Source organism: Somniosus microcephalus, chromosome 1 (assembly GCF_052327205.1).
Source record: "Somniosus microcephalus isolate GS21.2 chromosome 1, FLI_Smic_1.0, whole genome shotgun sequence".
Taxonomy (NCBI): Eukaryota; Metazoa; Chordata; class Chondrichthyes; order Squaliformes; family Somniosidae; genus Somniosus; species Somniosus microcephalus.
Window position 1 is genome coordinate 16,403,666 of NC_140987.1, and position 24,434 is coordinate 16,428,099.

The 24,434-nt window shown below is 47.9% G+C and overlaps 1 protein-coding gene across 1 annotated transcript in view; it reads left to right on the top strand.

Annotated features, from left to right (window-relative positions):
• The window catches only part of tmem8b (transmembrane protein 8B), a 292,912-nt gene that overhangs the window by 168,168 nt on the left and 100,310 nt on the right, over nucleotides 1-24,434 (top strand). Inside the window, exon 6 of the mRNA XM_085969962.1 lies at nucleotides 8,580-8,977. Within this exon, the coding sequence (XP_085826088.1) occupies nucleotides 8,580-8,977 (398 nt within the window). The remainder of the gene's footprint in view (nucleotides 1-8,579; nucleotides 8,978-24,434) is intronic.

Here is a 24,434-nt window from a genome sequence, read left to right on the forward strand (position 1 = left end):
TCTTGGCCAACGCCAAAGAAGTGTTTCAAGAGAAACTAGGAACCTTGAAAGGCATCACCGCCTCAATAAAAGTGGAAGATACAGCAATTCCAAAATTTTTTAAGGCAAGACCGGTGCCATACGCAATACGTCCGGCAGTCGAGGCAGAGCTGGAGAATTTGGAAAAGGCAGGCGCATTGCTAGTAAAAGAGGGGATAAATGCAATTGAAAGGAAGGATATTAACTCAGTTAATACAGAATCTATATGGGTGGAGCTAAGAAATAGCGAGGGGCGAAAAACATTAATAGGAGTGGTATATAGGCCTCCAAATAGTAAAATAGAGGTTAGGGAGGGCATCACGAGGGAAATTAGAGAAGCGTGCAATAAGAGCACAGCTGTCATCATAGGTGACTTTAACTTACATATAGAGTGGACTAGCCTAATCAGTAAAAATAATGAGGAGGAGGAATTCCTTGAGTGTTTAAGGGATGGTTATCTGGATCAATATGTCGAGGAACCAACTCGGGAACAGGCTATATTGGACTGGGTACTGTGCAATGAGAAGGGACTAATCAGTAATCTTGTTGTACGGGGACCCTTGGGTCAGAGCGATCATAACATGATCGATTTCTCACTCGAAATGGAGAGCGAAGAAATTGACTCAGAGACTAAGGTCCTGAATTTAAACAAGGGGAATTATGATGCCATGAGACGGGAACTGAGTAGGTCTGATTGGACAACGTTCCTGAGAGGACTGGAGGTAGATAAACAATGGCAAACATTTAAAGATAGAATGACAAAATTGCAAAAATTGTTTATACCAATCTGGCATAAAAGGAAATCTAAAAAGGTGACTCAACCGTGGATAACAGGGGAAATTAGAGACAGCATAAAATCCAAAGATAGGGCGTATAAAATAGCCAAAAAAAGCGCCAGAGCGGAAGATTGGGAACAGTTTAAGATAGAGCAAAGGAGGGCAAAGGGCATGATCAAGAGGGGCAAAATAGCTTACGAAAACAAGCTGGCGGAAAATATAAAAACTAACTCCAAAAGCTTTTATAAATATATCAAAAGGAAAAGACTGGTGAAAACCAAAGTTGGTCCATTGCAGTCAGATACGGGGGAATATATAATGGGAAATAAGGAAATGGCAGATCAACTAAATGCATACTTTGGGTCAGTCTTTACGAAGGAAGACACAAAAAACCTCCCTGGGATATCGGGAAAAATAGGGACATTGGCAAAGGAGGAACTGACGCAAATCAATATCTCTAAGGATATGGTGTTAAGGAAGCTAAAGGGATTGAAGGTGGACAAATCCCCAGGGCCTGATAACATGCATCCTAGGGTACTGAAGGAGGTGGCCCTAGAGATAGCGGATGCACTAAGGATGATTTTTCAGAATTCATTAGACTCGGGAACAGTGCCGATGGATTGGAGGGTAGCTAACGTTACCCCACTATTCAAAAAGGGGGGTAGGGAAAAAGCAGGTAATTACAGACCTGTAAGCCTTACATCAGTTGTGGGCAAAATGCTGGAGTCCATCATTAAGGATGAAATAGCGGAGCACTTAGCAAATGGGGACAGGATAGGACAGAGTCAACATGGATTTACAAAGGGTAAATCGTGCTTGACTAATTTATTGGAATTTTTTGAGGGAGTAACTGGTAGAATAGATGGGGGAGAGCCAGTAGATGTGGTGTACCTGGACTTCCAAAAGGCCTTCGATAAGGTCCCACATAAAAGATTAGCATGGAAAATTGAGGCTCATGGGATAAAGGGGAAAGTTTTGGCGTGGATAGGGAACTGGCTGTCAGATAGAAAACAGAGAGTTGGAATAAACGGCTCATTTTCTGAATGGCAGGCAGTAACAAGTGGGGTACCACAGGGATCTGTCCTGGGCCCCCAGCTGTTCACAATTTACATTAATGACCTGGATCAGGGAGTCGGATGCAGCATTTCCAAATTTGCAGACGACACTAAACTAGGAGGTGGGGTGGGCTCAGAGGAAGAGACCAGGAAGCTCCAGAGCGATTTGGACAGACTGGGCGATTGGGCGGATAAATGGCAGATGCACTATAATGTGGACAAGTGCGAAGTTATCCACCTTGGGTGCAGGAACGGGAGGGCAAATTATTATTTAAATGGCAATAGATTGGGAGAGGGGGAAGTACAGAGAGACCTGGGTGTTCTTGTACACCAGTCACTGAAGGCGAGCATGCAGGTGCAACAGGCGGTCAAGAAGGCAAACGGTATGCTGGCCTTCATAGCAAAAGGGTTAGAATACAGGAACAGGGATACCTTGCTGCAGCTGTACAGGGCACTGGTGAGACCACACCTCGAGTACTGTGTACAGTTTTGGTCGCCTCATCTGAGGAAGGATGTTCTTGCCATGGAGGGGGTGCAGCGGCGATTCACCAGGCTGATACCAGGAATGGCGGGAATGACCTATGAGGAGAGACTATGTAGTTTAGGGATGTACACACTGGAGTTTAGAAGATTGAGAGGGGACCTCATAGAAGTGTATAAAATTCTGACAGGTCTAGACAGACTGGATGCAGAAGGAATGTTTCCCTTGGCGGGTGAGAACAGAACTAGAGGACATAATTTAAGGATAAGGGCTAAACCATTTAGGACAGAGATGAGGGGGAATTTCTTCACTCAGAGAGTGGTGAACCTGTGGAACTCATTGCCACAGAGGGCAGTGTACGCCAGCTCATTAAATATATTTAAGAGGGAATTAGATATATTTCTACGGGCAAAAGGGGTTAAGGGTTACGGAGAGAAGGCGGGGACGGGATACTGAATTAAAGGATCAGCCATGATCTCATTAAATGGCGGAGCAGGCACGAAGGGCCGAATGGCCTACTCCTGCTCCTATCTTCTATGTATCTATGTATCTATGTATTATCCAAAATAGATTGGAGCGAATGGGCAACACCCATTGTTCCAGTCATGAAAAAAACATTGAAAAATAACTCTGAGGAACAGAAAAAAATTCGCATCTGTGGGGACTTTAAGGTGACTGTAAACCTGGTCCTTCACACGGTACAGTATCCTCTTCCGAGGATAGAAGATATTTTCGCCTCACTACCCGGAGGGAAACGTTTCACAAAAATTGACTTGGCACAGGCATATCTACAGATGGAGGTTGAGGAGACCTCTAAAAAGTATCTCACAATAAACACACACAAAGGCCTGTACCAGTACAATCGACTGGTTTTTGGAATAGCATCAGCTCCAGCTATCTGGCAAAGAGCTATGGAGCAAGTCCTGCAAGGGATTCCGGGGACTCAATGCTACCTAGATGACATCCTTATAACAGGAGAAAACGACAACGAGCACCTTGCCAATTTGGAGCAGGTGCTCACTAGGCTGAAAGAACGGGGCCTACGAGCAAATCGCCTCAAGTGCGAATTTTTCCAAAATCAGATATCATATTGTGGCCACATAATTAATAAGGAAGGGTTGCATGAGTCACCTGAAAAAATTGAAGCAGTTATAAAAGCCCCAGCACCTGAAAATGTTTCACAATTAAGGTCATTCCTGGGATTAATAAATTACTATCATAAATTTTTTACCGAACTTATCAACTATTCTACACCCTCTTAATGATCTTCTACAGACAGGGGTGATTTGGAAATGGAACGAAGACTGTAAACGTGCCTTCCATAAATGTAAAGACTTAATCACATCCGAGAAAATTTTGGCTCATTACAACCCATCACTACCAATCAGACTGGCGTGCGATGCATCCCCTTACGGCATAGGAGCGGTATTGTCCCATAGATTCCCTGATGGCTCGGAACGGCCGATAGCTTTTGCGTCACGCTCATTGAACTCAGCTGAGCGTAACTATGCCCAGATAGACAGGGAAGCACTCAGCCTGGTATGGGGAGTGAAGAAATTCAACCATTACCTACACGGACAAAAATTTACCTTGCTGGCTGACCATCAACCCCTCATCTCCATATTCAACCCTAAAAAAGGTGTCCCCATTATGACGGCACAAAGACTACAGAGGTGGTCCCTTTTTCTAGGGGCACACCAATACAACATTGAATACAAAGGGTCAAAACAGCATGGGAATGCTGACGGTTTATCACGCCTACCGTTGCCAACAATAGAAGAGGCACCTACAATAGACCCAGTAGAGATATTCCACTCTACCATAGTGGAATGTCTACCGGTGACAAATTCTGCCATTGAAAGGGAGACAAGAAATGACCCTACTCTCTCACGGGTCTACGATTTAACAGTGAAGGGATGGCCAGCACATGGCGAACCACTGTTGCCAGCATTCTCGCAAAGAAGAGAACAGCTGTCAGTATGCCGAGGAACCTTGATGTGTGGATCCAGAGTGGTGATTCCACCCAAACTCCAGGATAAAGTGCTAAAGGAGCTTCACGAGGGGCATCTGGGTGGAGTGAAAATGAAGAACCTAGCTAGGGCGTTTGTATGGTGGCCAGGTATCGATGGAGACATCGAAGACATGACCAAGAGCTACCTAGGATGCCAGAAGGTCCAAAATGCTCCGCCACAGGCCCCTCTACATCCATGGGAGTGGCCCTCATCTCCCTGGCAAAGGGTGCACATCGACTTTGCTGGTCCATTTATGGACTCAATGTTCTTAATCGCAGTTGATGCACACTCCAAATGGCCGGAGGTAATAAAGATGTCCTCCACCACCACGGAAAAAACCATCACAGTATTAAGGACCATATTTGCCAGGAATGGGCTGCCGGAGCAGATATGTTCTGATAATGGACCGCAATTTGTGTCCGAAGAATTCAGAAAGTTCTTAAAGAACAATGGGGTAAAGCACTACACGTCCGCCCCATACCATCCCGCCACCAATGGATTGGCTGAAAGGTTTGTCCAGACCTTCAAGAAGGCCATCAAGGCCATGGGTAATGAAGACATAAAACTTCAGCACAAGGTGGATAACTTCTTATTTGCATATAGGAATGCAACGCATATGGTTACTAACCAAACTCCCGCCATGATGTTCTACAATAGAAACCTAAGATGCCGGCTGGATTTGGTCAAGCCCAACATCCGAAGGGACGTGGAGAACCGGCAGTTTCAGGGCATGAATGAAAGGCCAACTAGGGCCTTCCAGATAGGCCAACCGGTTTTGGCCCGGGACTACCGTACCGAGAAATGGCAGCCTGGAACTATCTGCACACGATTAGGACCACTGGTGTATACCGTGGACATCGGAGACAGCATAATAAGGCGCCATGCTGACCAAATCATCAAGTCATCCGAAAAGGGACAACCTACACCACCACTCTATACATCTAACGATGAAGTAGAGATACCCATATCTACCTCCGATCCGGTGATACTGGAGCCCGATGAACCCGACACTGGCCTTCAAGCCGAATCAGCCTTGCCAGAAGAACCTACTACACCACCAGAAACTACTACACCCCCGAGGCGTTATCCGGACCGAGTCAGGAAGCCTCCTGAGAGACTAACTTATAATTAATTAATGCAGCAATGTATATTATTTTGCATATAACATGTAATTAATAATTACTTAAAATATGATGTACTAGTTAGCTAGAAGGGGAGGAATTGTGGTGTATGTGCCTTTAAGAGCAATTATGGTGTATGTGCCTTTAAGAGCCCCAGGTGTGCGTAATGCCGGTAATTGCCACTTGGGCTATATAAGCCTGTGTATTGTGTATATCCTTTAGAAACCCCCCCCCAGACTTGCTTAGTAAATACCTATGAACCAACTCCTGTCTTCAGTGTCTTTATCTACACACGGACACTACACTTCCCCTGTGGCTTCAGCAGATGTGGAGGCCCCTTACTCACTTTCTTGCTGCTCCTGTCTCGACACCTTTGGCGGGCGTCCTCTGGGGTTGCGAACCTGTGAGGGCTCGCCAACAGTCTGCTGCTCCTATGGCTGTGCAGGGGTTGAGACGCCGATCTCAGTTGGGTGTGGACTCTGGTGGGACTCTGACCGAGGGCTCTGCAGTGGCATGGAAGTGTAAGCGCTTGGAGAGGAGCCCCTACTTTCTTGATGTCTGCCACCAACTTCCCTCTCGTGGGTCAGGTCCCCCTCAGCACTTGCAAGTAGCTTGAGAGCACCTTGCTGCATATCAGGGGGGCCATGGGGACCCGTATCTGCACTGGCAGTCCTACTTAGAAGGACTTCCATGAAGATCTGGTTTCTCTGTTCAATAGATGACCATCGCTCCTCCAGAGATATCATTCTATTCAGAACACTCACCAAGTTTTCTGCACTCTGGCGACTTATCATCTCCATGGAGGTTGCCATCCTTTCCATGGTGATGCATTCATGCGCCAATGACTCCACAAAGGCTCTGCTCATGTTCGCAGTGGACTCCTCCATTCGCTCCACACTCGCAGCGACCCTGGAACCAAAACCTGCCAGATACTCCTGCATCTGTTCCTGGAGTTCCAGCACCGCTGATCTTATGGATGGACCCAGAGGCAGATGGTCGACATGCAGCTGAGCCGAGCTGGCAGAGTCCTGCGCCCTCCGACTAAGACTCTCCACTGTTGTCCCTGTCTCCACATTCTGCTGATGCTCACTTGTGAGCTGTGATACACCAGGTGACAACACTACTCTATCTCGCAAAGTTCCCACCGAGGTGTGAGTGTCTGTGCTGGCGCTGGGTGCGCTGAATTCTGCTGACGCTGCGCCCTCAGAGGTTGCAGCTCCCTCTGAGGAGTCTGGATGCTCAGGCTCTTCCTCCTGGCTCGTGGGGACGGGTGCTGTCGATGGTCCTGTGGGGGAGTAAAGGAAAGAGTCAGAGATGTGATGCCAAGGTTACATGCACATTGCATATTGCAGATGATCATAAGTCCATCTGTTAGAGCTTCAGAATCATTATCAGCGACTCATGCAATGTCAATGAGAGAGATGGAAAACTATTCTGTCACCAGCTTGCTGTGATGCACCCATCTGTCTGTCCCCCACTTGCGCATCGTCCTCCAGTCCCACGATCTCCAGGACCGCCTCTTCCCAGGGGGTAAGCTGAGCTACTGAGGGTGGCCCTCCTCCTGTCCTCGCTCTTTCCCTCTTATTGTGAGCTCTCTTTTCCTGCAATGAGGGAGACAAGTGGAGTTTGAGTGAGAATGAAGGAGTGAGTGTAGAGAATCCATAGCATAGATGCTTAGAAGAAGACAAAGATGGAGTGAGGTGGCAAGACCAAGGGCCCTCCCTGTGTGTTGTCAGTTGTTTTCATAGCATCACAGTGATAGGGAGTGTGAGGGCTGCATATTTGAATAGTTAGGTGAATGTGACCATATAGAGAGAGGGAATGGGTAAGGGAGCATGGATGTCAGTGTCAAGTGGGATGTGGAGGAAGAGATTGCTAAAGCTGAGTGCTGGTGAGGAGAGGCAATGGGGATCAGATTGAGGGTGATGGGAAAGTCATACTCACTTTTCCAGTGCGCAGAAGGTCATGAAACCTCTTCCTGCACTGAAGCCAGTTTCTGCGGGTTATCGACAAAGAGTTGACCTCCTGGGCCACCTGGATCCACACAGCCTTGGTCTGCTGGGGAGACTTCTTCCTCCCTGAAGAAGGGAAGAGCACCTCTTTCTGAGCTCTTGCTCCCTCCACTATAGCCTGCAGGGCAACGTCATCAAACCTGGGAGCAGACCTAGGTCTTTCACTGGTCATTCTACCTCCAGGTCCCTCTACCATGAAAGGCCAAAAGGTTGGCAGTCTGCAGAAGAAGCAAGGCTTGTTGCAGACCTTAAATGCAGCAGCAATGATGACGTCATCGAAGGCGAGTTTCAGACTGAAAAAACTAATTGGGCCATGAATTCCCACACGTTGCAACTCAATTGCCCACTTAAGTTAAAATCGCTTCATTCTCCCACATCGATTTAGAATTGGGTGGGTAACACGAAAAGTGGATTACACGACCCCAGCCCGCCCCAGTAACAAAACCAAGCCCATAGAGTAGAAAAGCAAGGACGTTATGCTAAGCCTTTATAGAACACTGGTTAGGCCTCAGCTGGAGCATTGTGTCCAATTCTGGGCACCGCACTTTAGGAAGGATGTCAAGGCCTTAGAGGGGTGCGGAGGAGATTTACTGGAATGGTTCCAGGGATGAGGGACTTCCGTTATGTGGAGGGACTGGAGAAGATGGGGTTGTTCTCCTTAGAGCAGCGAAGGTTAAGGGGAGATTTAATAGAGGTGTTCAAAATTATGAGGGTTTTCTTTGAGTACGTTCTCGAAAAGTCAGGATATTCCTTCGCCTCTTTTCCTTTCCATTTTCACCCCACCCCCCCCGCAAAAAAATTGCGCTGGCTGGAAGGTCGGCGGGGAGTGGGGTCCCAGGTAGGTCAAAGGACCCCGAACTGCATAATCACAAGTGGCCTCCTGCCAGAAAAACAGGCAGGCGCTCTGGCCGCCTATCTCAAGAGCCAACCCAAGGTGGCAGGGGCCTGAGCGCCAGCGTAAAACGGAGCAGCATCTTTGGGCCGCTACCTCACCCATTTCCCCAGGGCGGAGGTGCTGGAATTGCGCCCCACCTCCCCTCCCTCTCTCCTGTCCGTGACCGCCGCGATAACGAAATACACTTTTTTTTTCCTTTTTCCTTCCAGATTGCTCCAAGTTCGGTGTGGCCAAGAGCGTTTCCACGCCGATCACCCCGACTCTAAACATGCCGCAGTCGTTTGGCTCCCCTGGAAGCCCATCCATCCTCGACACACTCCCCGTCACTGGATTCACCGCTCGGGCGCTGAACGCGTCGGACAGAGGCTCGGCGCGGCGTCCGTCCCAGGAGGGCGCGGGTCAGCAGGGCGGGGCTGCTGTGGGAGGCCGGTGCTGGCCCGTCCGCCCCACTCTCAGGAACGAGCTGGACACTTTCTCCGTCCACTTCTACATATTTTTCGGGCCCAATGTTTTCGTGCTGCCCGACAAGCCGGCTGTGTTTGTGATCAATCTGGTGCCCGTCCTGGACAGTGGAGGCGTCCTGAATATGGAGCTAAAATTGAACACAGTAAGTGAGGGGTGGCGAGCGGTGTCTCAAAGTGCGAGGGTGATAAAAGCACATTCAATGTGTCGTGCAGCTCAGCCAATAAGAGCCACCCATCAGTCCGACTGCGGGTTAGTCAATATCAATGCATTGTTCCCTCTCATTTTATTCACTTTATGCTGTGGCCGAAGCCATTGGCTCCTCTCATGACACATTCTCTCCCTCTCTCTCTTTCTTACACTCTGCCTGTCTGTCCCTGTGACGCTCTCACTCTGGTTCCTTCTCTCTCTCTCTCTGTTTCCTTCAGGGATCGGTGCTAGGACCCCAGCTATTCACAATATATATTAATGATCTAGACGAGGGAACTAGATGTAATATCTCCAAGTTTGCAGACGACACAAAGCTGGGTGGGAGTGTGTGCTGTGAGGAGGCCACAGAGAAACTCCAGTATGATTTGGACAGGTTGGGTGATTGGGCAGATGCATGACAGATAATGTGGATAAATGCGAGGTTATCCACTTTGGTGGCAAAAACAGGAAGGCAGATTATTATCTGAACGGCAATAGATTGAGAAAAGGGGAAGTGCAACGAGACCTGGGTGTCCTTGTGCATCAGTCGCTGAAGGTAAGCATGCAGGTGCAGCAGGAGGTTAAGAAGGCAAATGGGATGTTGGCCTTCATAGCGAGAGGATTCAAGTACAGGAGCAAGGATGTCTTGATGCAGTTGTACAGGGCCTTGGTGAGACCACACCTTGAGTATTGTGTGCAGTTTTGGTCGCCTTATCTGAGGAAGGATGTTCTTGCCATGAAGGGAGTGCAGCGAAGATTCACCTGACTGATACCTGGGATGGCAGGAATGACGTATGAAGAGAGATTGGGTCGATTAGGCTTATATTCGCTTGAGTTTAGAAGAATGAGAGGAGATCTCATTGAAACTTATAAAATTCTAACAGGACTAGACAGACTAGATGCAGGAAGGATGTTCCCGATGGCGGGGGAGTCCAGAACCAGGGGTCACAGTCTAAGGATAAGGGGTAGGCCATTTAGGACTGAGATGAGGAGGAATTTCTTCACCCAGAGAGTGGTGAACCTGTGGAATTCTCTACCACACAAGGCAGTTGAGGCCAATTCATTAAATATATTCAAGAAGGAGTTAACTATATTTCTTAAGGCTAAAGGGATCAAGGGATATGGGGAGAAAGTAGGGACAGGGTACTGAATTTGGATGATCAGCCATGATCTCATTAAATGGCAGAGCAGGCTCGAGGTTCCAAATGGCCTACTCCTGCTCCTATCGTCTATGTTTCTATGTTTCTCTCTCTCACTCTGTTTTCGTCTCTCTCTCTCTCTCTCTCTCTCTCTCTTTCCTTCTCTCTGTCTCTTTCTATCTCTCTCTCTGGCCGGAATTTTGACGGTGCTCAGCAGACGGGATCGGTGGTGGGTCAGCAGTTCAATGTGAATTGATTGACAGCGGGGCCGGGGACCCGCACTCAAATCGCGTGCACTTGCCTTTCCCGATATCGGGATGCCAGCGCTGAGCAGACCCGACCGGCAGCGGCGGGGGAGCCAATTTAAATGATTAGTGGCTTGTTGACAGCCACTTCACAATGGTTCTAAACTTACCTTTTGAATTTGACAGCTCGCCCACGGGTTTCACGCAGACCCGACATCGGGAAAGACAAGTGTGCGCGTTTTGAGAGCGGGTTCCTGACCCCGCTGCCAATCAATTCACATTGAACTGCCGACCCACTGAGCACTGGCATAATTCTGGCCTCTCTCTCTCTCTCACTGTCGCTCTCTACCCCTCTCACTCTCTGTCTCTCTCACTGTTTCCTTCCCTGTCTCCCTCTCTCTGTTTCTCACTCCCTTTCTTGCTCTCTGTCTCTTGCTCTCGCTTTCTGTCTCTTTCCCTCATTTTCTCTCTCTCTCTCACCTGCCCCAATCTCTCTCTATTTCATTTTTTCTGAAGTTTTTTTCTAACTCTCTATCAGCCTGGTGTATCTTGTTCTCTTTCTTTCTCTCACACTCACTCTCTCTATCTCTCTCATGATCTTCTCTGACATTAGGTCTAGGATCTAGATCCCGGTTGTGATATTTAGCTCATAACCTGGCCTGTCCTGGCCTGGTCCTTTAAGGCAACTGTGTCAGACATTGCCTGTGGGTGAGTGGTCTAAACGGGTCAATCAGAGTTTAATTGCTGTTTGCCAAGGGAAATTAGTTAAGAGGAAAAACTCTTTTTTTTACTGCTTTATATAGTTTCAAGTGTTATATCTGGAGACTGATGGGCACTTAAAGACAATGGCCTAGAAATTGAGTTTTGGCGCTGCCAGGGCTTTAGCGCCGGAAGTTAGTGCCGGAGCTAAGTCGCGCTGGTCGGGCCCAAAATTCACTGGTTCTGCGCCCAAACGGCTGCCGGCGCTGCTGAAAGCTGTTAGCGCCTGAAAACTGGTGCTATGCGCTGAATTTCGGCGCTATTCCGGCGCTGCGGCGCCCGCTGTGGTGCGGCAGGTTCGGGAAGTGCAGGCCTCCTCCTTCCCTTAAGGAGGAGCTGCCTGCACCCGGCCGCGGCCCGCGATAATCTTATTAAAAATGAGCCCGGCACCTCGGACAAGTGCCGGGCTTGCTTCTGTTCCGGGGGGGGGGGGGGGGAAGTCCGGGGAGGGAGCTGCGGCCAGGCGGGCGGCGGGAAAGCGGCCGGCCGCCGCGGGGCCTTTAATGCGCCAGCGCAAACTTGTGCAAGGCACCTCTGCCAGAACGTTGCTTGCGGCTGCCACGGGCGAGGCGGCCGCAAGTCAATTTCGGCGCTGGGGCCCGTCACCACGGCAACCGGGATGCTGCGCACACCGATGACGTCATCGGTGCCGGCGCAGCGCTACCGGTCTACCGCGGCGGAAGGGCCCCAGGCAATTTAGGCGCCGGCGCCAATTGCAGCGCTAGGCCCTCTAGCGCCGCAAAATCGGCGCTAAGGGCACTGAATTTCTAGGCCAATGTATATAGATACTAATCGATCTCTCATGGCATTGTTTATAGGCAGTCTGGGATCTGGGGTACAGGTTTGATATTTAGCTACTAACCTGGTCTGTGTCTTTAAGGTCACTGCTCTAAATGGGTAAATCCAGGGATTTGTGCCTCCCTATAAACTGCTGAGGTCATTGAGAGTGCAATTGTAACGTAAATTTCAAGCTGCAGTTCAACGACAGAAATTCTTTCTGTTTTGGAATCTGTAACAATGTTTGACTTTTGGTGTGTGACAGAAAGAAAGAAAAGGAGGATCTGCATTTATATAGCGCCTTTCATGACCTCAGGATGTCCCAAAAGCGAAGTGAAGTGCTTTTTGAAGTGTAGTCATTGTTGTAATGCAGGAAACATGGCAGCCAATTTGCACACGGCAAGCTCCCACAAACAGCAATGCGAGAATGACCAGATAAACTGTTTTTTAGTGATACTGGTTGAGGAATAAATATTGGCCCAGGACACCAGGGATAGCTCCCCTGGTCTTCTTCAAAATAGTGCCATGGGATCTTTTACTTCCACCTGAAAGAGCAGACGGGGCTTCGGTTTAACGTCTCATCTGAAAGACGACAGTGCAGCACTCCCTCAGTACTGCACTGGAGTGTCAGCCTGGATTATGTGCTCAAGTCTCTGGAATGGGAATTTCTAGATTTTTGACTTTTTTTTATATCTAGGACCATGTGTGCCATTTCTTACAGTTAGTCAGGCGATATATTGTTTTATCCCAAGTTATGCACAATGTATTATCAGGGCACTAATTGAAAGCGATCAAATGGAGTTTTTGTTACACAGCATTCTGGGAGAGATTCTGCAATTATTTCTGTGGAAATTGGAAATAAATGGCCTTCCTTCACAATTATGCACTCCCTTTGGTTTGGATTCAATTTTATCTCAATTTTATTTTTTAAAGCCCAGTGTGCTCAGCAAGATAGTAGGGAAGATATTGCTGGTAGGTAGGTAAGTAGGTAGGAAGCATGTAGAGGTACTACTGTAGGGTGGGAGAGGGTTGCGAGCCAGTGCTGAGGGGTTGATGCTTGGGTCTGGGAGCATTGGGAGGTGGGACAGTGTGGGGGGTGGGGGGGGGGATAGTTTGAGGTGTGATGAAGGTGAAACGTGTTTGTCTATGATTTGGCTCGGTGTCAGTTTTGTTAATTGTCTCATGGTAGATGATAGGTTAAAAAAAAAAGCTTCACTCACGCAAGTTTAACTTAATACTAAGTTGCGATGATTATTTGGTTGTCACCAGGCAGTTGCTTGAGACAGCAGCCAAGTCACTCAATTCAAATACAAACATGCTCTGAATTGTCCACACACACTAGGGACAATTCACACAGCATGCTTGTATTTGAATTTAGTGGCTTGGCTCCTACTCTCAGTGGTATTGCTTCCTATATAAAGGATTGATGCCGGATGGACACGTGCGTGCTGCCTGCCATATTGGACCCGAAGGTGACCATTTCACGCCTGGAAAATGGGCGTGGCACAATCCAATCCAATTTCTAGGCCAATATAGCTGAAACCTCCAAGCTAAACCAAAGATCTCTGTAGTCAGTGAGAAAAAGAAAAGAAAAACAAACTATGTAAAAAAAAAATCATTACCTTAGCATGAAAGTTACAAACCAGTCGTTAGAGAAGGTTGAGGGGTAACCTAATCAAGGTGCTTAAAATGATTAAAGCATTCGATAGGGTAGATACAGAGAAGCCATTTCCTCTGGTAGGGGAATCAAGAAGAAAGGGACAAAATCTTAAAATTAGAGCCAGGCCGTTCAGGGGTGATGTCGGGAAGCACTTCTCCACACAAAGGGTGGTGGAAATCTGGAACTCTCTTCTCCCAAAAGGCTGTGGATGCTGAGGGTCAATTAAAATTTTCAAGACTGAGATCGGTAGGTTTTTGTTGGGGAAGGGTATCAAGGGATATGGAGAAAAGACGTGTGAATGGAGCTGAGGTACAGATCAGCCGTGATCTGATTGAATGGCGGGACAGGCTCGAGAGGCTGAATGGCCTCCTCCTGTTCCTATGTAAATTTCTATGATGGGCGAAGCTGGCTGAGCTTAACTACTATTGATGGGAATATATCTTTTGCTACTGTACATTTCTTCATTCCTTGTCCTTCTTTCGGATGAGACATTAAACCAAGGCCCCGTCTGCTCTCGCAGGTGGACGTAAAAGATCCCATGACGCTATTTCGAAGAAGAGCAGGGGAGTTCTCCCCGGTGCCCTGGGGCTGATATTTATCCCTCCACCAACGTCACTAAACCAGATTATCTGGTCATTATCACATTGCTGTCTGTGGGAGCTTGCTGTGTGCAAATTGGCTGCCGCGTTGCCTACATTACAACAGTGACTACACTTCAAAAAGCACTTCATTGGCTGTGAAGCGCTTTGGGATTCCTGAGGTCATGAAAGGCGCTATATAAATGCAAGTCTTTCTTTCTTTAAATCCTGTAACGTAATCAGAGTGCCGGCTGGCTGTTCAGTGAGTCCATTACAGATTATTCTGGGATGGCTCTAATTAATTTATAACATCAAGCCTACCCTGATAAGTTTAGCTTGAAGTCTGCATGTAGCTTTCTGCTAACATGTTGTGTGCATTAATGCCGGACTGAAATAGCCTTGGGGGATGATTGTGCCTATTTAAATAAGTGGACTGCTGCCAGACATTGCCTCATCCTCTGTGCTCCAGGCTGCACGAGCGGATGCGCTGAATAAAAAGTGGCTGCAATCCTGCCTCTCCCCAAAAAGCCAACGTGAACGACAAGGGTGCCGAAGGAACCAGTTCTCTTAATCCTGTCACGCCCAGATTGGGAGGTTATGGTAAACATATCCAATTGTACCAACTGAATAAACACTTCCATTGATATCTCACCTGATCCACATCCCTCGGTATATCTCAAAGTGCTTTGCCTACATAGTGCTTTTGAAGTACAATGACCGGAACAAGAGGAGGCCATTCAGCCGCTCGAGCCTGTTCCGCCATTCAGTTAGATTATGGTTAATCTCTTTTTTTTAAATATTCATTCATGGGATGTGGGCGTCGCTGGCAATTTATTGGCCATCCCTAATTGCCCTGGAGAAGGTGGTGGTGGGCCGCCTCTTTGAACCGCTGCAGTCCGCGTGGTGATGGTACTCTCACAGTGCTGTTAGGGAGGGAGTTCCAGGATTTTGACCCAGCAACGATGAAGGGATGGCGATACACTTCCAAGTCAGGATGGTGTGTGACTTGGAGGGGATGGTGTTCTGATTCATCAGCTGAGGGAGGGCAGTAGGTTTCCTTGCCCATGCTTGACCTGAAGTCATGAGACTTCATGGGGTCCGGAATTAATGTTGAGGACTCCCAGGACCACTCCTTCCTGACTGTATACCACTGTGCCACCACTGCTGGTGGGTCTGTCCTGCCGGTGGGACAGGATATACCCAGGGATGGTGATGGAGGAGTTTGGGACATTGGCTGAAAGGCTGTTGCTTGACTAGTCTGTGGGACAGCTCTCCCAATTTTGGCACAAGTCCCCAGATGTTGGTGAGGAGGACTTTGCAGGGTCGACTAGGCTGAGTGTGCCGTTGTCATGTCCGTAGTCGGTGCCGAGGTCGATGCCGGGTGTTCCGTCTGGTTTCATTCTTATTGTTTTTCGCAACTGAGTGGCTTGCCAGGCAATTTCAGAGGGCAGTTAAGAGTCAACCACATTGCTGTGGGTCTGGAGTCACATATCGGCCAGACCGGGTAAGGACGGCAGATTTCCTTCCCCTAAATGACATTAGTGAACAAGATGGGTTTTTACGACAATCCGATAGTTTCATGGTCACCATTACTGATACTTTTTATTCCAGATTTATTTAATTAACTGAATTTAAATTCCCCAGCTGCCGTGGTGGGATTTGAACTCACGTCTCTGGATCATTAGTCCAGGCCTGTGGATTACAAGCCCAGTAACATAAGCACCATGCCACCATTCCCACTCAGTCTGTATCTTAACCCCATTTACCTGCCTTGATTCCCTAACCCTTAATACCCGTACCGAACAAAAATCTATCAATTTCAGTTTTGAAATTTTCTATTCACCCCCAGCCTCAACAGTTTTTTTGGGGGCGGTGGGGGGGGAAGAGTTTTTAGATTTCCATTACCTTTTGTGTGAAGAAGTGCTTCCTGACATCACCTCTAATTTTAAAGTTATGCCCCAATGTTCTGGACTCCCCCCACTGGAGGAAATAGTTGTTTTCTATTACCCTATCAAGTCCTTTCATCGCCTTAAACACCTCAATTAGATCGCCTCTTAATTTTCTGTACGTGAGGGAATACAAGCCTAGTCTGCACAATGTGTTTAGCCCCGGTATCATTCTGGTGAGTCTGTGCTGCACTCCCTCCAAGGCCAATATATCCTTCCTCGGGTGCGGTGCCTAGAACTGAACGGAGTGCTCCAGATGGGGTCTAACCAGAACTTTATATAACGTAATATAACTTATAATATTCCAGCCCCCTTGAGATCAAGGCCAACATTCCATTAGCCTTCTACATTATTTTTTTAAGCTGATGCTGTGAGAGAAAACACCTCAGCATTTTGTGCCCAAGTAATGAGATGAATGAGAAGTTGATTTATGTAGAGTTTGCTGGTCGAGGGAGGAATGTTGCCCATGACACCTCTTTGCTCTACATCGACCAGTGCCTTGGGATCTTTGACCGGCAAGTGAACAGGGAAAGAGGGCTAAAATCTCATCTGAGAGACGACAACCCGCAGCAACGCAGCACTCCCTCTGCACCGCCCTGGGGAGTCAACCTCACTTGGAAAGGGAAACAAAATATGGGAAGACTTAGAGGAAGAAGGAAATTGACACACTTGATGACATGAATCAGTCATTCATGAAAGAAAGACTTACGAAATAATACTGAGCGGCCTACGGGTGGCGCTGTCCAGGGAGAGTATAAATACTTGGGCACGGGCCCAGCTTGCGCAGGAAATTCTTAACAGGAACTAGCGAAGGACACAACTAGACCTCCATGTTGTAAAACAGTTGATTAAAGCTTTGTTTAACGCTTAGACCCAAGTGCCCAGTAGTTTTCTTACGTCAGTCATGACATAGATTGTTTAAAGATAAACGTAAATCCTGGAGTGGAGCTTGAACCCCAATTTCTAATTTCCTTATTCACCTTTCTCCACCCCCCCCCCCCCACTGCTCTGTTTAATTTTTCTCCCCGATCATATTCCACCGAATATTCCTAGCCCAATCCACTATGAAACAAAAAATGATGCATCACATAGCAAATATGTTAATGAAAGACACACAAATAACACACTTACACATAGCATTGGAACCAAACAGCTCTCTCTCTGCTGAGTCTTGAACGTGCTGGACTCTTGAGTAGGTGCCCTGGCCTATATTTTACCTCAACCACATCACCTGGCCATTTACCTGATTGCTGATTGTGGGATTTGCTGTGTGCAAATTGACTGCTGCATTTGTCAACATTACATAAGAACATAAGAAATAGGAGCAGGAGTAGGCCATTCGGCTCCTCGAGCCTGCTCCGCCATTCAATGAGATCATGGCTGATCTTCTGCCTCAACTCCATTCTCCGGCCCTATCGCCATATCTCTTGATGCCCTTACTAGTCAGAAATCTTTCGACTTCTGTTTTGAATATACTCAATGACTGAGCCTCCACAGCCCTCTGGGGTAGAGAATCCCAAAGATTCACCACCCTCTGTGTGAAGAAATTTCTTCTCATCTCAGTCCTGAATGGTCTATTCTTTATCTTGAGGCTGTGGCCCCTGGTTCTAGACTCCCCAGCCATGGGAAACATTCTCCCAGCATCCACACTATCAAGCCCTGTAATAATTTTGTATGCTTCAATGAGATCCCCTCTCATTCTTCTGAATTCAAGAGAATACAGGCCTAGTTTACTCAATCACTTCTCATATGACAGTCCCGCCATCCCAGGAATCAATCTCGTGAACCTTCGTTGCACTCCCTCTATGGCAAGTATATCCTTCCTTAGGTAAGGAGACCAAAATTGTACACAGTACTCCAGGTGTGGTCTCACCAAGGCCCTATATAATTGGAGTAAGACTTCTTTACTCCTGTACTCAAATCCTCTTGTAATGAAGGCCAGCATACCATTTGCCTTCCTAATGGCTTGATGCACCTGCACATTCACTTTCAGTGACTCATGTACAAGGACACCCAGGTCCCTTTGAGCATCTGCATTCCCCAATCTTTCACCATTTAGGAAATACTCTGCCTTTCTGTTTTTTCTACCAAAGTGGATAACTTCACATTTATCCACATTATAATCCATCTGCCATGTTCTCGCCCACTCACTGAGCCTGTCGAGATCCCCTTGAAGCCTCTTCACATCCTCTTCGCAACTGACACTGCCACCTAGCTTTGTATCATCAGCAAATTTGGAAATGTTACATTGAGTCCCCTCATCCAAATCATTGATATAGATTGTGAATAGCTGGGGCCCAAGCACCGATCCTTGCAGTACCCCACTAGTCACAGCCTGCCATCCTGAAACACCATTACAACACTAATTACACTTCAAGAGTACTTCATTGGCACTTTGGGACGTCCGGAGGTTGTGAAAGTTAGGTTCTTTCTTTAACTCCTTCAACCCCTTGCCAATGGGGTACAATACTCCCGTAGCTACCCTCAATTCTCTCATCTACCAGGAAGAGTAGAACTCAGGGGAGACAATGGGGGCACCTTTAACCTAACTCGGTGGGCAGGAATACCCACGGTTTTACACCCTGCCCAATATTACTCTCCACTGACTTAAAATTAGTTTACAATTGCCTCCCCCGATGTGTCCGAACTCTAACAACAACAGCTTGCCTTTATGTAGCATATTCAACATAGTAAAACATCCTAAAATGCTTCACAGGAGCGATTATCAAACAAAATTTGACATCGAGCCACATAAAGAGACATTAAGACAGGTGACCAAAAGCTTGGTCGAAAATGTAGGTTTTAAGGAGCGTCTTAAAGGCAGAGAGGTAGAGAGGCGGAGAGGTTTGGGGAGGGAACTCCTGAGCTGAAGGCCGACACAGCTGAAGGCACGGCCACCGATGGAAATCGGGGATGCGCAAAATGCCAGAATCGGAGGAGCGCAGAGATCTCGGAGGGTTATAGGGCTGGAGGAGGTTACAGAGATAGGGAGGGGGAGAGGACATGGAGGGATTTGAACGTGTGGATGAGAATTTTAAAATCGCGACAACGTCCAACCCAATTCCATTTGGCTGCGATGGTGTCCAAATAAGACAAATAACAGTGAACAGCAGACACCTCCCAATTGCAAAGTGCTGCCAACCATTATTCATGAGAACAAAAATCTATTTGCCTCCCTCTTACACCAAGCTCTTTGTGGTACACACCTCGGCATCGTAACTTTTCTACCCTGCGGGCACATTAAAAATGGATTTGTTTTACCAATAATAAAACACAATCTTTGGTCTGCCTGGAGTACCTCAGCAGCCACCGTACGCTGTGCAGTGTGTTTGTGCTTCGCTTTAGGAAGGAACATAGGAACAGGAGTAGGCCATTCAATTAGATCATGACTGAACTGTATCTGAGCTCCATTTACCCGCCTTGATTCATTAACCTTTACTACCCTCGCCTAACAAAAATCTATCAAATTAAGTTTTGAAATTTTCAATTGATCCCCCAGCCTCAACAGCTTTTTGGGGGAGAGAGTTCCAGATTTCCACTACCCTTTGTGTGAAGGGGTGCTTCCTGACATCACCCCTGAACGGCCTGGCTCTAATTTTAAGTTTATGCCCCCCTTGTTCTGGACTTCCCCCGCCAGAGGAAATAGTTTCTCTCTATCAACTCTTTTAATCATCTTAAACACCTCAATTAGATCACCCCTTAATCTTCTATACTCGAGGGAATACAAGCCCAGTCTGTACAACCTGTCCATGTAATTTAACCCTTTTAACCCTGGTATCAATCTGGTGAATTGACATTTCAGTATCAGCTGCGGTTCAGTGGGTAGCACATGTGCCTCTGGGTCAGAAGTGTTGTGTTTTGAGTTTTGCTTCAATTAAGTTTGTCCCAGTTTCCGGGTGTTACCTGAAGGGGGTGCTGGGGGGCTCGGTTTTACTTTGTCTTTCACTTTCAGTTTCGGGTTCTGCCATGCAGACAATGTGCTGTAATGTCCACCCATTTACTCAGTAAATAGTAAAAGGTACATTCCGTCTCCTCTATTCATTACTGTTCGGTCAAGATGCAATACTGGCGACGAGGCGGCTGTTGAACTCTCTAGAAGGATGGAGATAGACATGCGAACCTACAGCCGTGATATTGGAAATTGCGATGAGCGGGCCACTCAGCTAGCAACATCAACGGCATTTTGATAGTTGGCTAGCTGCGACGTAGATGGCGGACAGAGTATTGTGCGGGCCAGGCAACTACCGTGAGTGTAGCTACCGTAACTCTGGCCGGAGGAGAAAAAGAATTTAAAAAAAAAAGAAAAAAGTCCGTGGATCTTAAAGGGACAGTGCACATTAAAACTATGATGACCTTGGGACGTATTGAAGAGTTCTCTGGGGATAAGGACAGTTCATGGGAGGAATACGTAGAAAGACTGGGGTGTTTCTTTGAGGTCAATAATATTGACAAAGAAGAGAAGCGCTCAGTGTTGCTAAGTGTATGCGGAGCTGCTACTTACTCCGTCCTGCGTTCATTGGTGGCTCCTCGTAAACCTAGTGAGGTGGATTATGCTGTTTTGATTGAGAAGCTGCAGAAACATTTTAACCCAAAACCCTCAGAGATTGTGCAGCGTTTCCATTTTCACAATTGTAAACAACAGCCTGGACAATCTATTTCAAGTTACATTGCTGAGTTGAGGAAACGCTCATTACATTGTAATTTTGGTGACCAGTTAGACAATATGCTCCATGATCGGATTGTGTGTGGAGTGCTGGACTTGGCATTGCAGAGACAGCTGTTAGCGGAGAAGGCCCTGACGTTCCGACTGGCCGAGGAGAAGGCTTTAGCAGCAAAGGCTGCATCGATGAACACACGTATGCTCCGTACAGAGGCAGCACCATCTCAGGCCGCCGAGGAGGTGCACAAGACCACACATGCAGCTGCTGCTGTGAGAGACATGGAGGCAACTAAAGAGACAGGAAGAAAATGTTTCCGCTGTGGGGCTCTCCATGGTTCTACTACATGCAAATTTGTGTCAGCGGTATGTCATTTCTGTAAGAAAAGAGGACACATCGCTCGTGTCTGCATGAAGAAAGCTCAGGCTGCTGCAGCAGAGCCAACACAAGCATCGCAGACACACACCCTGACACTGGAGGACAACGATGAGTACACAGTGTATACCACGAATGCTGAGCAGTTACCCCACAGACGGTGGGGATACACGGCAACTGTGATCATGAATGGGGCACCACTCTGCATGGAGGTGGATTCAGGCTCAGCATGTTCGTTGATAAGTGAAGAGACTTACAATAGGCTGTGGCCAAGTGAACCCCCGGCGATGGCTCAGGTCAGTGGTGTGCTACGGCAGTGGTCCCAAGCTCAACTCCAGGTGCTGGGTATGATTCATGTGGAAGTTAAGTATCAGGCAGTCAAGGACACACTTCCACTTTATGTGGTGGCGGGGCAGGGCACAAGCCTGCTGGGCAGAGATTGGTTTGAGCCCCTCGGTATTGAAGTGACAGGAGTACACACAGTACAGCGACAGCCCATAATGCCTATGTTGGAGAACTATGAAGAGGTTTTTGGTGAGTTCGGGGCCTGTCGGGGACCGCCAGTCTCAATCGAAGTGGACCCAGGGGTAGCGCCTAAGTTCTTCAAGGCGCGACCAGTTCCTTTTGCGTTGCGCAAGAAGGTGGATGAGGCCCTGGATAAGCTGGTGAACCAAGGGGTTCTCTTGCCAGTGAAGAACTCCCGTTGGGCCACCCCTATCGTGCCCATTGCAAAGAAGGATGGGGGCCTGCGAATCTGTGGAGATTACAGATGTACGGTTGATACTGCTGTGTTACCAGATGTGTATCCCTTACCAACAGTTACAGAGCTGTTTTCAACACTGGCTGGAGGCACTCTGTTCACCAAGCTGGATCTCAAGCAAGCATACCAGCAACTGGTCCTGGATGAAGAGTCAGCCAAGCTGTTGACAATCAACACCCACAGAGGACTTTTCCGAGCCACAAGGCTGCAGTTTGGGGTGTCTACGGCTGTGGCAATCTTTCAGAGGTTCATGGACACCCTGTTGGCTGGTGTTCCAGGAGTTCAGCCTTACTTGGATGATATACTGATTACAGGCAAGACACAGGAAGCCCATGATGAGCGGCTGCAGGAATTACTACGCCGGCTGGCTGAGGTAGGACTACGCCTTCAGAAGGAAAAATGTGTGTTCGCTGCCAATGGGGTGGAGTTCTTGGGATTCCGAGTGGACAAAGATGGTGTGCATCCGACTACGGAGAAGGTGGAGGCTATCAGGAGCGCTCCCACCCCCAAGAACAAGACCGAACTGCAGGCATTCCTCGGACTGTTAAACTTCTACAGTTGTTTTCTCAAGGGCAAAGCCACAATCTTAGAGCCACTGCACAGGCTGTTAGACCAAGCAACAGTGTGGAACTGGACCTCAGCTCATGAAACAGCCTACAGACAGGCAAAGGAACTGCTACAAGCAGATAAGGTTCTGGCACACTATGATGAAAACAAGCCATTGGTGTTGGTGTGTGATGCCTCACCATACGGGCTGGGAGCTCTGTTGGGTCACATAGAGCCAGATGGCCGGGAAGCGCCTATCAGTTTTGCCTCAAGAACACTCTCAACAACAGAACGTAATTACGCCCAGATTGACAAGGAGGCCCTAGCCATCATATTTGGGGTAAAGAAGTTCAGCCAGTACCTGTTAGGGAGACAGTTCGTCATCTACACAGACCATAAGCCACTCTTGGGGCTCCTGCATCACTCCAAGCCCATGCCCCAGATCATATCACCGCGTATGCTTCGGTGGAGTCTGATGTTGGGGGCCTACAGTTATGAACTTTGCTACAGGCCTGGGAAGATGCTGGCTAATGCTGATGCTCTGAGTCGCTTGCCTTTGAACCGGCCGATGGCTGAGACGCCACCACCCCTGGAGGTGCTGCTACTGGAGGAGGTTCCGGAGGCCCCACTCCATGCCCAGCGGATTGGCAGCCTCACACAGAAAGATCCAGTCTTATCACAGGTGCTACGCTGGCTGCTGCATGGCTGGCCCTCCGAAGTCCAGGAGGAGCATTTCAAGCCCTTCGTTCAGAGGCGCCATGAAATGTCTGCACACAAGAACTGCGTGCTCTGGGGAAGCCGTGTGGTGGTTCCTGCCACCGCAAGAGAGGAGATGCTGAAAATGCTGCATGACTCACACCCTGGGATTGTGCACATCACAGAAATCACAGAAATCACAGAAACCCCACAATGCAGATAGAGGCCATTTCGGCCCATCGAGCCTGCACCGACACATATCCCACCCGATCCCCGTAACCCCTACACCAACACATATCCCCCACTATCCCCACAACCCCACGTATTTAATCCCCCTAACACTAAGGGTCAATTTATCATAGCCAATCAACCTAACCTGCACATCTTTGGACTGTGGGAGGAAACCGGAGCACCCGGAGGAAACCCACGCAAACACGGGGATAATGTGCAAACTCCACACAGACAGTCACCCGAGGCGAGAAGCTACGTCTGGTGGCCGGGGTTGGGCTGAGACGTGGAGGAGGTGGTAAAGAGCTGTGGGACATGTCAGCTGACTCGCCATAGCCCATCCAAGGCTTCCCTCCACCCCTGGGAGTGGACCACTCGTAAATGGTCAAGACTCCACATTGACTTTGCAGGGCCATTTCAGGGGAAGGTCTTTTTGATAGTGGTGGATTCTCATTCGAAATGGCTGGAGGTGGCTATCATGAGCTCCATGACATCCAGTGTGTTAAGTATGTGTATTGTATTGAACAATTAACACAAAGACTTAAACGTATAACTTAAACAGGTCTTTACTGGTTGGAGGTAGGGACTGCACGTAGGTCTTTACTTCATGCCCACAGGCGGGAACTGAGGGGAGATCAGTACCCACAGTACTATTTATACCCCTATGGCCAGGAGTGGTACTGCGTATCACTACGCCCTACAAGTAGTGCAGTCCTGTCCATAGGTTCAAAGTAGCACACATATTACATACACAACATTCCTCCCTTCTTAGCTTTACAGTCATCTCCCCATTTAACATAACGTAATAACATATATACATATATAACTTCAGGTTTACATAACAGAATAACATAGATACATAGATAACTTCATGTCAAAACAGATCACAGATTCAGTCTCTGCGGAAAACAGTTCACAGATTCAATCTCTGTGGTGTAGTCGGTTCACGTTGCTGGAGTGACTCATTCAATAGTCCTTCCATGGATTTAACAGTTTGAACTTCCGAACTGAATTGGCTCCGTTCGGAGGGACCACGTGTGTGATCT